The sequence below is a fragment of the Thunnus thynnus genome, chromosome 7, assembly GCF_963924715.1.
Source record: "Thunnus thynnus chromosome 7, fThuThy2.1, whole genome shotgun sequence".
NCBI lineage: Eukaryota > Metazoa > Chordata > Actinopteri > Scombriformes > Scombridae > Thunnus > Thunnus thynnus.
This window is the reverse complement of record NC_089523.1, coordinates 9,532,259-9,548,949: the sequence shown is the minus strand read 5'-3', so window position 1 is coordinate 9,548,949 and position 16,691 is coordinate 9,532,259. Positions and strand designations below refer to the sequence as shown.

The following is a 16,691-nucleotide window of genomic DNA, read 5'->3' as shown; positions in this document are numbered from 1 at the left end:
TCTTTGTATTTTTATATAAAAATCCAATCATGTTTTCTTCCTGTAAAACAAAATATGACATATGCTTATGTAGGCTTGAACCGACCAATTTCAACCAATAATATCATGACATCCACCCATAAATCAATCTTCAACTTTTAGCGGCACAGATCGAGGGGTACGTCTGCCTGCTACGGTAACCAGGAGGATGAATGTGTTGAAGGAGGCGAGTAGTCCTCTACGATTGAATGGAGGCTAGCATCCAACTCTGAATCACTGTAATTCTCCTTGTTTGTTTGTTTGTTTGTTATGACACGCCCACTTTTCAACATTCAAATCAAATTCCTCACAACATTATGTCCCGACTGTCATCTGGACTTTAATAGACAGACTCTCGACAAGAAGTCAAATGAGTGCACTTACCAAAACTAATCTTTAAAGGATGCACGATTTTCCAGGGCACAAGGATTTTGCCTTTGTCATAATGAATCAGAACGCCTGTAGGCATACGTCATGGATAGGTGAAAGGAAAAAAAAACACATCTCATATATAATAACATATATCATCTCACATATCATCTGATTTTGATATGTTTAGTCATGGGAATAAGTAGTGAGCCAATGTTGGAAAGTATTGTCGCAGTTTCTACAGCATAGACAGGGTGACGTCATTACTGATCAGCAAGACTCGTCTGTTACAATAGCAACAATTTGTTTATTACAACACGAGCTGGTGCTTGTACACTTGATGAGATGTCAAGTCTCCACGCAATTCATTTAATTTAATCAACCACTAGCTGTATTGCTGTGTGCGAAACGGCCCATCCCTCTCTCTGTCCATTCCTCAGGGCCCAGGCCGTCCTATGCACCACTGTTTTGATGTTGCTTCTGTCTGCAGTGCGCTCCAAAAATCAGCAACTTATTCTACACTGATCTCGGTTCTGCCATACAATTAAACAGTGCTGCTGACGGCAACCATTATCCCAGGCCTGGGCTGATCCAAGGTCAGTTCTGTCAATCCGTTGCAGGCTTGAATTCTAATTAAGGATTACTCTCAGAGATGAGTGTAGCGTGACTCAGAATCAGCACTTTAAGACTTTGGGGAAGCTATGGAAAATTCTTTCGAGGAATATAAATGTGGAGAATATTGTCCTCAGTGCCTCAGTTGTTCTTTATAGTGTGTTCATAATATTACTATGTACAATGTATCAGAAATATAGCTGAGCAAGTATGAGTCCTTATTGGTCCACATACATCTTTAAATCAAAGCAGTTTATGGGGAGAGGAATGTTTTAAAGATTTTACGCAACTGAGAATAGACCAAACAAAAAACTTGATATGAGGAAGGTGTCGTAAATGTTTATTGGGCTAGGAATATAATAATAAAAATAACTGGCAGCCAGTGTCCAACACAGGTTAACTGTTACACTCCAGGAAACACACATTGTGAGCAGAGACAGACAGACCCAGCAGTTACACTATCAATCAGTTACTGCAGCCTTCTGTTTCAATTATTTGCAAGGGAAATGAGGAAAACTGCATGGGATACAGACAAACATAGACAAGGGTATGGATGCAAACACAGACACTAAGATACACACACAAATGCTCACATACGCAATGAAAATAACACATTAAAATATTTAAATATGTATTGGATTGACTTCTAGTAAAGCCTAATTCAATAGAAGAGCATGATAGCATGGTTTCAGTGTGTTAATGGGTGTATTATCTGTGTATGATCTCTAACTATCCACTCAGCAGCTTTCTCTTCTCCTCAGCTCCTTCTAAAGTAACCCTGGGACAGAGTAAGAGACACAAACTGTAAACAGACATGAAAAATGTGCATATCAATTGTAAGGAACTGCCTGTCAGCAACATGTGAGACAGGCAAAGACGGGGGGGAAAAAAAAAAGAAACAGAAAAGAGCGATGGATTGCTGTTGCAAGCGATGGCTATGGCAAACATAGATATGGGGAGGGGTGAGGAAGGAGAACAGAAGGCAAAAGAGAGCGAAGAGAGAGGGAGGCAGAGAAGGGAACTGAAGGAGACAACAACAGGAGGGAGTCCCTCTGGAGCTGTGGAGACTGGGGAATAGAGGGAGGGGGTGTCATAGCAACGCGAGGGAAGCAAAAGAGCAGTCAGCTTTGTTTGAGTGAGCCGGACAACGAAAGGAGCCCAGGTATAACATGCAAATACAGCCACTTTCAGTGCTCTGTGTGTTTGTGTTTGTGTGTGTGCACCACAGTGACACTGCTGACAACATGTGCTTAGGCAGCATAAATGTGGAGAGCTAAAGTCACAGGAAGGATTTCAAAGTCCAAACTAAGGCTTACATCATTTAAACAACATGCGGAAGAGAAAGAGACATGTGAGCAAGTGTAACTCACCACTCAGTATCAATAGCAAGTCTTGGAAAACATTTCCACCCATAATTTAAATGGTATTTTGGAGAGAAACGCCCCACATATTGTTGTTAGGACATTTAAGGGAGAGAAACAGAGAGACTGCAACAGGGCTAATGGAAAAAAAGAGCTACTTGACTTTTCTTTAATTTCTTTTCTGTTTACAGCAGTTGTACTGTCTCACAGCTGTCCTTTCATCCATCGCTCCCCCCTTCAAGTGGCTGCATGCAATGTTGGTGATTTTCAGTTTAGGCTTATTTTTCCAGCTGTACTCGATTTAAATTACTCTATATACAAGAGCTGAGGGTGGAAATGCAGCTTACAGACACAAGGGAAGGGACGGGTGAAAGAGGGATGAACAGAAACATGTGGTAAGGTGGTAGGAAACAGAAAGATAGGGAGGGAAAGTCAAGAAAGGATGGCAGCGGGGTGATCACAGAGGAGAGGGAGGATGTAGGAGAAGACAGGTCGGTGAGAGTACAGGATGCTGCCAGAAAACAGTGTGTACAATATATAACACAGGATGACAGGAAGACTATCGACCAATCCACTGAGCTGTTAGCTTCTGTAGCTGCTTCCCTCTTCCCAGCTACACCTGATGTAGCTGCTGTCTGGCTAAAAGTCATAATTAAAAAAGAAAGAATGGGAGAATATATTTCACCTGTCTTCTTGGTTTATATTTTTCCCTCCTTACTTTTTTTTTCCTCCTTACCTTGCACTTCTCTGTGATGCATTATACTTCCAGGCATGCAGTATTATTTACGACATGCATTAAGCAAGGATGCCAGATTAAAGCCTGAAATGTTATTGATTGCTATTTTTGACCTCATTCAAACTCAGAACCTGCTGCCACACAGATATTCTTTTCTCAAGTAGCACCTTCACTGTCAGTTCAGGGGCTTTAGCGCCTTGCTCAAAGGCAAAACAGGCATGGTTTGATATCTTCATCGAGCAACCTCTCCACCATCAGCTCTCCTTCATCATTGGTAACCAGCACCTACCCCTTGTCGAATTTTAAAATCAACACAAGTATGTGAGAAATTTATTGTGATAACACCTTTGAGTGCTGTCAGAAAACAGCAACGTTCTCAAACAGTAGCCTTAATGATTCGATGTGGTTCATTTGGTCCAATTTGCATCAAAAGTAGCCTGGACAGGGAGAAATTGAATGTGGTGACAGACAGCAGTCAGAGTTAGTAGAGCGCATAGCGAGCAGCTACAGTTTAATTTCAAAAAGAGTATTTACAAGACAGAATTCAAGAGGAGGCTTAAAGAGGAGTGAGAAAGCAGTGGTGACACAAAGCAACATGCTAAGCTATTCAGTTTGCATTGCAGTGCAGTTAACAGAAACACACCACCATCAGTGGCAGACACCTTTTTCACACACACTCACATAAACACAAGAGCACCACTTAAGGCCACTTTAGGGCTAATGTCCTCCCACCACTACACACACTGACCTGCAGACATACTGACATACTTACTCATTCACACGTGAACAATGTTCAGTTGAAAAACACTTTCACAACACAACTTTTTTTTTTTTTTTTTGCACACACATACTCTCTCACACACACACACACACATAAACTGGGAACTAAATGATGATGAAGAAGATTCCCCTCCCCCGTTAACAAAACAGGAACTCTCTGGAGAAAAGAGTTGTTTGCAACTAATGGGTCATGTACTCTCTCTCTTTCTCTCTCTCTCACCCACACACACACACACACACACACACATAGAGGCCATTCTCGTTGGTCGTTTGTGTGGTTCGGTAGTTACAGTAGGGACATTATGTCATCCCCGCTCGTCTCTTGGCTCTCTCTTCACTCAACAATGATATCACCACGGAGGGCATATTCTGGTCACATCCAGCCCGTAATGAAGGGTGTGGCACATGGCTAGATGAAGTGTGTTTTCTGTTACATCTCACACTGGCTGAGAAATCATTTAAGGCATTAAAAAAGACAGAAAAGATGGATAACATATAGATAGCCGGAGAGTGTTTCTAATATTTACTACACAGCAAGTAAATTAAACACAAATCAGGTCCATGCTGATAAAAAACACCATTGAGCATGTCATGAAAGATTTCTGCAGGTGTCTATCCACTGCTATAAGATTTATGTATGTATTTATTTTACATTTTTGTCGCTAAAACAAGACATATATCACATTTTAATAACCATGCATTTGTATGTTTTTTTTATTACTTTCTACTTTCTACGTTTTACAAATGGTTAATGATACTGATGCTTTGTTGACCAGTCATAATGCAATATATAATTCAAATATAAAACATAATCAGACAAGGAATTGAAAAGAGAAAAGTGGTGTTGCTGCTACTGCAGAAAAGGCGATGTGTGGCCATTTGAATGAACTAATCAAGTCTTACTTCCTTTTAGAGCGAGCTTCTAACCTTTAGCTTGTGCTAAGGAATACAGATGAGATCGTCATTAGTATGCAGACACTACAAAGCATTTTGTCTACTCGCTTTTTCAACCAGAGACAGAAAATGATGTTATAATGTTGCATTCTTCCTTCACTGTAGTTGCCGAGATCTTGTTCTCCTTATAAAAATGGATCACAATAACAGCGTCATGTCAAACTGTTCCATTACAAGAAGAAATGTTCTCATTATGGTGATGACATATAAATAGTTATAAGAAGGAAACTTTGCATTTATAATGAGATGCGAGAATTCTTTTCTTTTTCGCTCGCTGGCAGCTCTGCATGTGTTTGCATACAATTTTAACTTAATAGAAGCACACTGTTCACATTTCCCTTCAATTTGTCCTCTTTTCATCCTTAAATGCCTTCTACCTCTATTTCTGCTGTAAAACCTATTTAACGCCTCCGCTGCTGTTTTGTAGAAACTTTTTCTTACAGATCTGTATCTCTGTCCTTGCTCTACTTTGCTTTTCTTCGTCACCCGAACAATTTATTCCTTTGCCGCATTCACTCTCCTCCTCTGTCTCCATTCTGTCTCTCCTTAACCCATATCTATGCCTTATAATCACACTCTTTCCTAGTGATCCTCTCCTCCCTCCTTCCCTTCCTCTGTTTTCATTCGTTCTTTCTCATCTCGCCCTCCCTCAATAGTGAGCTCAGTGGAGGTTGCATTATTGATAGGCATCTCTATCTGTGGCATCTGCTCTTTCTCTCTCCCTCGTCTTTCTCTCCCCCCCTCTCTCTCTCTCTCTCCCTTGCTCAGTGTGTGCCTGGCCTGATGCAGCTTGGCAGGTACTTAGGCCAACATCAATCTTTCATGCAAACACCGCGCACGCACACGCACAAAATTGCGCATATACACATACAGCAGCTTTCCCAAAATGTTTGTGCACAGGGCGCACAGGAGCAGAGGGTAGCGATGGGAGGGAGGAGAATAAAAATAACTTTTCCTCCCCCCTGCCTCCCTTCTCGCCTCTGTGACTCTCCATCCAGAGGAGACTTTGACAAACGCTAGACTGCCATGAAACCCTGATCCATTTTCAGTGTGACACCGCTTCAGAAATAAAAGGACAGCACAAAACCTGCGTCACAGATGATAGAGTGAGCAGAGTGAGCGGTGACGATAACCTCACCGAAGAATAACAAAACCTCTCACAGTGTCTCACACTCGTCTTCATGCAGCCAAGATTTACTTGCAGGTGCATTAAAAAGGCTGTGAATGAATTTGAGCAGTGGAAATAAGACCAAATGTACGCTGACCTACATTGCAGAATATTTAATTTTTTCTCTGTTTCGGTGCACTTCGTCTGTTTGCTGTCATCCCCGAGATAGGCAGGCAGACACAGAGACAGAGATAGAGAAAAGCGCAAAAGGGTGGGATGCTGATGGACCTGTCAGAAGCAACAGAAGCAAAGAGAGAGTTTCTCTGATGTTTATCTGAAGGTGCTGACACCTGTTTGTTGCAGTGAGCTGACAGACCTCACCATAACACCAGGGAAGACATGCATGCAGGCCGAGAGCGATGCATAGAGCAGAGAGCCAGCACTTCCTCTTTACTCCTCACACTCACAAAGATGCAGGCACACTCACAGATGGAGAGAGCAAATCTTTTGTTTGAATGAGACAGACAGTGCATACGCTATAAAAGAGCATAATCACATAATGCAGCCTATTGGACTGAAACAACACAGCTGTCACTTTCTTTCTTGTGAGTTGTGTGTGTGTGTGTGTGCGCGCGCGTGTGTGTGTGAGAGAGAGAGAGGATGTGAATTATGTAGCAATTTCAGGTGAACCCAGTGATCTGGCAAGAGATGGTAGTGCTGAGCTGGAGCTGATAATGAAACCAGAGGGTCATTTTCTCAGAGCCATTTAGTATTTCACTGCCCCACAATGGGCAGGTCAAATTAAAGGAATATCATATTTTAAATGGTTTATCTGTGTGTCTTTATTTATGTGTAATTGGACTTGTACTGGAGAAGTCCCTTTTTAATGCTGAAATTGGTGGTGGCAGCATAGTGAACGTTTCACCTTGAAATTCATTTAGAAATGTCAGCATATTGAAGTATTAAACACATAGACTAGTTAAAACAGTGTACACTATAGTACAAAGATCTGAATCCACCACCACAGGCTGCTATAATCCATAAAAACTATATTTTTTAACACGGTTGTATGGAATTGAAATCTGAAAATCTTGTTTGCCCCCAAGGTTTTTCCCAAATTATTATTCAAAACACAAGAAAAGACTATTACAAATACTACAAAACAGGATTAAAGGATAAGGCTGTTGATTTTCTATGTTTTCCTTCTTGTCAACTGGTCAACCAAAACCAACAGTGAACTGATTAAGTTACAAGTATTGTGTGTGTATCCAAAGTCTTATACTTCATATTCGTCTGTGCCATAGACTTCCATTGTTGTTCAAAAACTATTAAAAACATTTCAATGAGCTTCACTGCTGCACTGGGTGACATGTTCCTTGTGCTAAATATGACAACCTCTTGACTTTGTACTACATTGTAAATTTCTCAAAGAACTTTGGTACAAAGTCAAGAGGCTTTGATATGTAGCACGACAAGCTAGTGAATCTCTAAGCAGAACCACGTTCCCGTGCATGTGCAGTGGTGTCTGCCTTACATATTACTACTGCTGTTATTAGTCTTTGGAGCCATTTCTAAATTAACTAATGTGCCCAAAACTCTTTGTGGTGAAGGAACATGTCACCCAGCGTAGTGGTGTCGCTCATTGACAAGTTTTAATAGCTTTTGGACAATAATAACGGTTTATTGCACAGAGGAATATGATATATCAGGCTTTGGATACATGCACAATACTTGCAAGTAGGATGAGTCCATTGTTGGTTTGGCTCTGCACATGAGATTTGTTGACAATAAGAAAAATATAGAAAATCACCAGCCTTATCCGTAAAGACCAGCTGTTTTTTCAAGCTATACATAACACATGTAAATTAAATTGACAAGCTCAAGATCTTTTTGATAATCTGTATGAAGATAAAAAATTGATCCACTGCTCCAAAGCTGGAAAGCTGCATTGTTCCTTCGAGACAGTTTTATTTTCCGTAAACTGCATAGACTTTTTCCAGGGTGGCTTAGCAGTATGATTTCCTGATAGTTTAAACTGATGGGCAACCTTTTTGAAACTCTGAACCCATTAGAAACTCTTCCCACAACATTTAAACGGGTCATTAACCACAACAACACAATAGTTCATCCTTGGTGCTGCGCCATAATCAACTGTTGAACTTCACTGGAACTTTACTAACACATTAACCTCTACCCGAGTAATGATATATGCCTCGCCAGACTCTTGCATGAGAGGAATAATCACAGGGTTCAGGAGCTGCTCCAAGTTTTGACAATGTTCCCAGATGAGGTCAGGACACCTGCACCTGTGCTGAGCACAGCCTGGGCGATGATGGCCTCTTGTGAGAAACTGGCTGGCCCACAAAACCACATGAAAGATTAATAAAACAGTGCATAAAACCACCAAACATGGTGGCTGAAACATTCAGATGGGAGGATGCCAATTCTACAAGTGATTTGTACTGGATCAGTGATGCGGGAATTGAAGAGAAGTGCCACAGACATGTTATCCCTACTGGATGTCTGTTCAATGGATCTTTACTTGCATTTTTCTTTATCTTGCAAACAAATTCCTTTCTCCTTTATTTCATTACCAATTCCCCTTTTCCTCTACCATTTACCGTCAATCTACACAAGTCTCATTATCTCCCTGTGTTAAAAGCTTTCAGCAACTTAACTAGATCCCAACCAAGCCTTCATGGCATCTCTTTGTGGCTTTGCTATATGCTCAAATTAGGACTTGGGTTTCATTACAAGTAAGAGGGGTGAGGGTGGGGTTGGATGGATGGATGGCACCAGGGGGAGAGGATAAGGAAAATGTTACAGTGGATGGATGTGATTAGTGGAGACAAGGAGAACAAGGAACAAGGCTAAGAGAAGAGAAGAGGCTTGAAGTAGACAGGTGCTTAGTCTGAGTAAGCAGATAGCAGATGGCTGGCATAAAGATGCAGGCCTAGAGTGAAGGAAATGAACTTGCGAACCCTTATTTATGGCTCTGTTCCCTAAAGCCAGCAACCAAGCAACCCAGCTTAAGATTTTACAATGCTGATTTACCATTAGCACCTTACCGGGGGCGTCATAATGAAACCATGCGCCGAGAGAAAGAGAGAGCCAGGGTCAGAGAGACACAGACGAGAAACAGCGACGGAGGAAGAGAACAGAGATCTCGATGTCATTTCCTGCCTTTGTCTTGAGATAGACCATCACTCTTTACACGGCCCTGTTCTTTTTCAATCACGCTGCGCTTTTATGTCTGTGTGCAACCCAGACAGACTCTGTTCATGGTCAAAGACTGTCATTATTTTCCTCCTCTCCTCTACTCTCTTCTCCTCTTTGTTTTCACTCTCTTCATCACCTGCCTCCACTCCCTGACTCAGTCCGTCAATATTGTCCTCTTCCTTATGCTGTTTCACCACCTCCTACCTCTTTGTCAGCCTCCTCCTTAGCATCCACCTTATTTCATGACTGGCGAGCACAGCAAAAAAAAAAACCCCAAAAACCTATCATCCCTTCTTTTATCCCCCTCTGCTCGTTATTCTTCCTATTTTACTGGTCCATCTCTTTCTTTCCCTTTCTCTCTGTGGTCAGCTGTGTGTCTCTGGCATTTACTCAACCACTCCTCCTGTTACTATGTTCACTTTCCTCTCTGTGGCTTTGCATCGCAACAATGATATCCAATGTACCAATTATTCCACTGTAGCTTGCTGTGGCAGCATTTCTGCTCCTCTCACTCACTCACTCACTCACTCACACATACATATAGTTTCACATTCCCATACCATACGTGTTGGATAGCAAACTTTCAATGTAGCCACACATCAACCTGCCATTCATTGCATTGTTGCAAGTGCTGCAAGGAAATAAGAATGTGATCAGGAGCAGTGCCGGATATTTGATGCATGCACACAGTGAAATTAAATGAGTCTCATCATTTCACCAAAGGCCGGGTGGGTTTTAAAAGCTCTGATATGGAGACGGCTGTGGATTACCTTTATTTACAGAGGTCAGTGATAATACACTGTTCCTCCACAGCTGAGTGGGAACCTAACTCATCAGAGACCATGCAATAACTGCACAATGCTGCCTTTGTTATTTGGTCTGCAACAGCATGGCCATAATGTGATATCCTAATGCCCATCATGTGATATCATAGGAACTATCACAATGCACTGTATTTTAATAATATATTGTTGCAACAGGGATCGTGTGTAGTCTCTCCATGTCTCTTCTTCCTCTTTTATGCCCCCTTCGTCTTTTCTGGCATGGGTGTTTTCTCATAATAGGAATCTGTCTCTGTCTTCAGTTTCTATAAAAGTGAAAGTGTATATGTGTACACGCAAGTGAGGGTAGGATCTCGCTGTCAGTCATCCATCAACCAGAGAAAAACCTATTATTGTTCAAATAAACAGTACAAGACAAGTCAAGGTCTGCATGGATTGGATTTAGTCAACTTGGACCTGCCAATACAAGATGTCAATCATCAAAAAATGACTGAATAATGTTCAGTGTTCAAAGTAATGTTTCAACAGTGACAACAAACCTTTCCTTATACAGTATATAGACAACAAACAGGACTCAATGCCAGGTTTTGCCATGTGCAGCTTATGTCTATTGATAAAATCTACACATGTAAGGAAAAAAAAAAGAATATGGTCGATGAAACCACAAAACCTGGTTTATCTTATCCATTTTCAACAGCATTAATATTACCACAATCACAATCCCCGACTTGCTTAACCTGCTCTTCTGTATTTCCATATCTAGTTGGATATTGTCACAGTAGGTCGGTGAGAAATGTAGGCTGGTGGCCTTGATTTTCATGCTTGTGATATTCCAGCAGGCAGGAGTAGGGCCTGGACATTCTTGGCAGGGTGATAATATTAGTGCCCTGCTTTGCATGAGTGGGCATTTTAGAAGCTGTAGCCAGATTAACATTTTACATTTAAATTAACAAGTTAATGTTGTTAATAATTCCTGCAGCATTCAACTTCCATAACTTGCCTGCAGCTATTAAAAAAATCCCTCTGCTGTCAAAATGTGTTGGACCGACCAGATCCATGGGAGTGCCACAGACATCCAGAATGCTTCTTGACGTCGTGCAATCAGTATCACATGCTGCATGTGTGCTTCATGTGTGTGTGACTGACTGCAGTTGAGTTGGAGTGGTGTGTGTGTGTGTGTGTGTTGTCCTAGTTTGCTGTAAGATGCACCACACATACAAACTAAGGGCTCAGTTTAATACATCATATTATAAACTGTATGTCTAATGAGTTCAGGGATCTGATGCTGATGTGATGGTAATTATATTAGTTTAGTAGCTGATATAAATTCATAGAGGATGTAAAATGTTTGACTATGCAAAAAAAAAAAAAAAATGCAAACCACGATGTGTGTGCATACACCCACAAACAAACACACACAGCAAGCAGCAGAGCAAGAGGGACTGAGCTAGTTTGAATATTTACAGTTCTAGATGAGCCTGAGCAGAAGTTCATCAACAGTGAGAGGGGAACAAAAGTGGAGAGAAGTAAAGCTTTTGTTTCCTGCTGTAGTTTACTACCTGTCTTCTCACAACTCGCTCTGATCTGCCATCAAACAGAGACAGCTGATTACCGAGGTTTAGGGTCTTGGAGAGTGCTTCTGGAGCCGGCATGAAAAGAGCATGGAATAATGTTTGTGGTGAAAAATGGAGAAAACTTTTATTCTCTGCCTTCATCCCTCTTTTTCTTTCTCTATTTTGTTGAAATCCAAAATAGTCAAGAAGCCCGGGGATCCATAGAAATAGATGGTATGGCTCAGCATAGATTAAAATTTCATAGACTTAAGGTCACACCGTGTTCAGGTTTCAAAAGGTTTCTACTGTGAAAAACAACATTACAGAATACATTGACGGGACATTTGCCATGATGGTAGAAAATGTCCTGTAGATGTACAGTACATTAAAAAAGCTTTTATCCAGCACAAGCAAATAATGTGGATGACTAATCATATTGATCTACTGAAGTTCATCAGCAAGCAGTTGAGATATTCAACAGATTAGTTTTCTGTCTCATGCAGTATAGAAAAAGACCTGCTACAAGGCAGACTGTTTGACTTAGTTCAAAATGATCAACGATACAATATAAAGGTTCCTGGTTCAAATGAACAGCAGAAGAGTAATGTAATTTGTATCATAAAATATTTATAGATTCAAAGGTTCCTGAAAAATGAATGAATGTGGGTTTGTGAGGAGTAATTATTGACCCTATTTGTGTAAAACAAACACAGCCAAAACTTCCACTTTAAGAACTTTTCAGTGTAGAGAAATTTTACAGATATCATGTCAATAATTAATGATTGTAGCTCATTAATTACAATGTAATTTTGCTTACATACAGAATACAGAACCAAACAAATACAGTATCTACTGGTACACAAAAGTATGTACAAGAGAAGATGTCAAGAAGTTAGGCAGTAATGAGGTAATAATTTTGTATTTCACAGGATATAGTAATATCATCACTGGGTAACAAACAGAAGGTGTGTAATTGGGTATAAATGCATACAATATCTTGCAGTCTGTTTTAAAGTTACGATGTACTTACAAAACCTGCTGGGGTACAATATGATAACATAAAACAAGGCGCTATGAAAATTGAACAATAAAACCTTTTTAATGTGGGTAACTTACATCAGATATTTTAATATTGTTACTGGGGAACATAGCAAAGGGTCAAAGAGGGATTGAGGATGTTTTCTCTTGAATAGTTCTTTTGGTGTCTTTTGAAAATGATGATATACTTACTCAAAATACATACAGTAATGTCGTTCTTAGGCAGAAAGATTAGAAAAAAACACTTTATCAAATACAAGGTTGCCTCACACTCAATACAGCTATACATACCAAAAATATATACAGACATTATACTGTCTGAGACACAAACCTGTTCTTGGATAACTGGGTGGGGCTGAGGAAAGAGACACTAATGAGCATGTGAATGCGGATGCATGTTGAATTTTCTCAAACTCAAACATCAAAAAAGGACCAATAACCAGAAGTGGGGTTTACCATAGAAGGCAGAAGCACTTTAAACAAAAAAGTTTTAAAAAAGCATAAGCATTTTTTTCCACACAAAAAGAAGCTTAGTATCAGTATTAGTACAAAATATTATTTAATTCCATGGCAACATTAATTGCAATCTTGCTTAATTCATATAGAGGGCTATAAGGGATATAGCCGGTATTGCTGCCTCAGACCTGCTGCTGTTTGGAAAGATATTTAGGGGAAATTTGCTGGGACAAAGCTCAGTTTGAACTTCAAAAAAATTAGAACACTCTGTCAGTAACTATGCTTGTCTGGCTGCAAGAACATATTGACAAAAACAGTCCAATAAAACACTGAGGATGTGCGCACTGCATCAGCATCTCAAGATACAGCAAAGGTTGTTGGGAATTTGGTCACTAGTTTCAGAAGAATCCAAACTAAAGTTGGACAACTAAGGGGGTCTAATGATAGAGGATGTTGTATTGCTGTACAGATTGTAAAACCCATCGAAGCAAGTTTGTGATATGTGATATTAGGCTATACAAATAAAATTGGCTTGACTTGACAGGTAAAAATTTTGATTAGCAATTGGGACTAGATGAAAAGTCAAGGGATTGCTTAAGTCATTAGGATTCATCCTCCGGTAACCATGAATGTCTGCTCTGTACCAAATTTCATGGCAATCCATCCAGTGGTTGCCAAGACATCTCAATCTGAACCATAGTGTTAGACCGATAGACCAACTGACCACACTGTCATCGTTAGAGCTGCTGCTACTGGCCAAAGACGGATCCATGTGAGACTTAAGTAAGGATTTTATATCGAGCCTACAAATTTAGTGATGAATTTTAAAACCAAAGAACCAACGAAGAGCAGGGTATGAAAACTGCTGTTAGGGTTTGAAAAGGTTTCGCTGTCTCCTCTTCAGCCTCAAGAGCACGCATGGATCATTTTCTATTCCCCTTTCTATGAAATACTGAACCTCTGACGTTGACTTGAATACCAGAGGTGTTAGTCTGTTTTTAGAGCTTCTTCACTGAGATATGTGATCACTTTTTTCTCAACAAAGAAGTTATAATTATGAATGAATGACAAATGTCACTACCACACTCACTTACTGTTGCTATAGGGATTGTGGTAGACCATCTGATGACTACCTTTAGGGCACTAGCTGACCATTTTAGTGGACAGACAAGGCTTCCTGGGTAATAATTTGTATAACCACAAGAAGATAAGGGTGTGTAAGTGTAGGCAAATGTGTGTAAACGTGTGTAGACGAGTGTGCGCACATGTGTGTGGAAGTGTGGCGTCTTGAAACTGCTGCATGATGCATGCACTCACAGATCTGTTTAGTTGCAAACCTGCAGAGCATCTCTTATATAATGACACAGTGCTTCAGCACATTTGCAAAAAAAATGACTGAATTCACATGCATGCATGCTCTTGCATAGTCACTCTGTCCCTTTCTCTCTCTTACACATACACACACAATAGTGTAATTCTTATATTTTCTGGTCCCCCATCCTACTAGGTGAAGTACACCAATTTTACCAGTGGGTGAAAATCATTTTCTAAGCTTTTGAATATGACAAAAAAAAAATCTTCTCTAGAAACCTAATACAATATCTTAATGATTTCCATTACTGTATTTACTGAGGTGGTTGGCAACTGTTCGCCCACATGCTACAGTATCCGCATTGTCTCACCCACTCACAAATGGTTAAGGTGCTTGTGGGAAGGTGGAGAGCCTAGTTTTGAGTAGATCACGCAATAATGCTGCTTACACACAGGAATCAAGCACCACTGACTCTGACATACACACACACACACAAACACACACACACATAAATACACACACACATCCTGCAACATCAGGCTCAGCAAATACAGTCATTTGCATTGGTAATTTACCCAGGAATAAACTCCTGTTACAACTTCCCATGCATATTAAAATAACTGGGTATGCATATTTTAGAGCCCCATTGTAGTTAATAACGTATTTCTCTGACATGTAAAGTCATGCCATGTAATTTGAAATCGAATGATAAAGAGATGTACAATGCTAGAGTACACATTTAAGTCTTAAGATATGGTCTACAAGTGTCCCCCTCCACCCTACACACAACAATTAACTGCGCTATTCCAAATTATTGGCAGGTCTGGAATAAGGTGTTCCATGGATGGCACTTACACCACCACCTTATTAAATCATCATCAGGGGCTGGTGCATGGACCCACACGCCAATAATAAAGAACCAGGCCTGTGTCTGTAAGGGGAGATGTGTTTGATCGCTCTTGTCTGTCTCACCTGCTCGTTCGTTGCCAGCTCTTTCTCCAGCTGTCGGTGTTTGTTGTGCCACACCAAATAGTGGATAGGATAACGACTCTTCTCCGGAGTTTTCTTTGCAGAAATCATCCTCGGTTCATAGTTTGCGTCCTCCTCTTTCTTCACTGTGGATTGTAGGGATACTTTGTCAGTAATTTACGCTATATAATCAAGCCTATCATCCTTTATCGGCGGTGATGCCCAAAGGCGTATACGCGTCAAAAACAGTGAATGACTCCCCTACTCGCTCAGCCTAGAATAAACGGCAAAGCCCCGTGAAAAGGATTCGTTTGATTGTCTCAGTAGATTGGGCTACACCTTTATTTCTTTACCACCCGTCCCTCCACCTCTTGCCTCCTTCTCTCTTTCTCCTCTGCCTACTCTAACACATCTATCCTCCTCCTCTCCTCCCATCCGGTGGTGACTGAGAAAGATGCGTTGACAAGCTGCAATGAAATGTGCGCACACTCAGCCAATCCGCTGTGAGGGATGTTGTGATAAAATATATTCTTTATAAAAAAAAAAGAACTGCAGAAATCATACATACATGTTAGAAAAGGAAGCTGCGCGAATAATATAGTAGCAATGTACTGTAGAAGTAAAATAACTGATTTATTGACCACCAAAGACCAGAAAGCAATTCATAAAATTAATTTAAAAAAATGAACGCTTACATTAAAGCATAACTTTTATCTCAGTTTAGTGTTTTATCCTGTGTCATGCAGTACTCATCAATTTTAAGTATAACACCTTTTGTGTTACATTCATTTTCTAGTTTATTTAATATTATATTTTGTCGTTTCACTATAGATTGAATCTTGTTTTTTTTCTCTTTTTTTTTTGGTTTTCCTCTTTCATTTTTTCTCATTAGACAAATTTGTTCTAACTAATAATAACTTAATACAAATAATAGGCCATCAATAGCCTATATTAATAGATTAATAGACAGGATAGCCAAAACCACGCGCATTTTCTTCAAAAAACAAATAAATAAATATAGATAAATAAGTAAATCTAAAGATATATACTTTTTTTCCAGCAGGGTAACAGCAATGAACACGACACCCATATGTTTTTTGTTTGCCTGTTTAATTTAAAGGGTATCCTGTAAATTGTCACCATGCTAAATATCTGCAATAAATATTAATATTGAATACTCTTTTTAATGCAGGTAATAGTAGGCCTTTAGCCAACTATAGGACCACTAATCCTGTTTATAAATGTCAGTTACATTTTGGTCAGTGAATATTAAAACATATTGATGCGTTGACTTTTCTTAATGTCTGATTTTTAACCTGTCTGTGAAATCTATCTCACCTTTCAAAGAATGACAGGATTATTTTTGCCCCCTCCCTGCTGCCCCCAGGTGGGCTGCAGGGACGCTGGGTATGTGTGTGTGCGGA

General features: G+C 40.1%; 1 protein-coding gene across 2 annotated transcripts in view; it reads right to left on the bottom strand.

Annotated features, from left to right (window-relative positions):
- The window catches only part of ankrd13b (ankyrin repeat domain 13B), a 40,960-nt gene extending 24,269 nt beyond the window's left edge, over positions 1-16,691 (bottom strand). Inside the window, exons 1-2 of one of the 2 annotated variants that reach the window (XM_067594161.1) lie at positions 16,606-16,691; positions 15,271-15,413 (exon numbers count right to left, since the gene is read on the bottom strand). In XM_067594161.1, coding sequence (XP_067450262.1) covers positions 15,271-15,378 — 108 coding nt within the window. In that variant the 5' untranslated portion in view covers positions 15,379-15,413; positions 16,606-16,691. Of the gene's footprint in view, positions 1-15,270; positions 16,195-16,605 lie in introns of those variants that run through there. The other variant, XM_067594160.1, reaches the window with a different exon arrangement.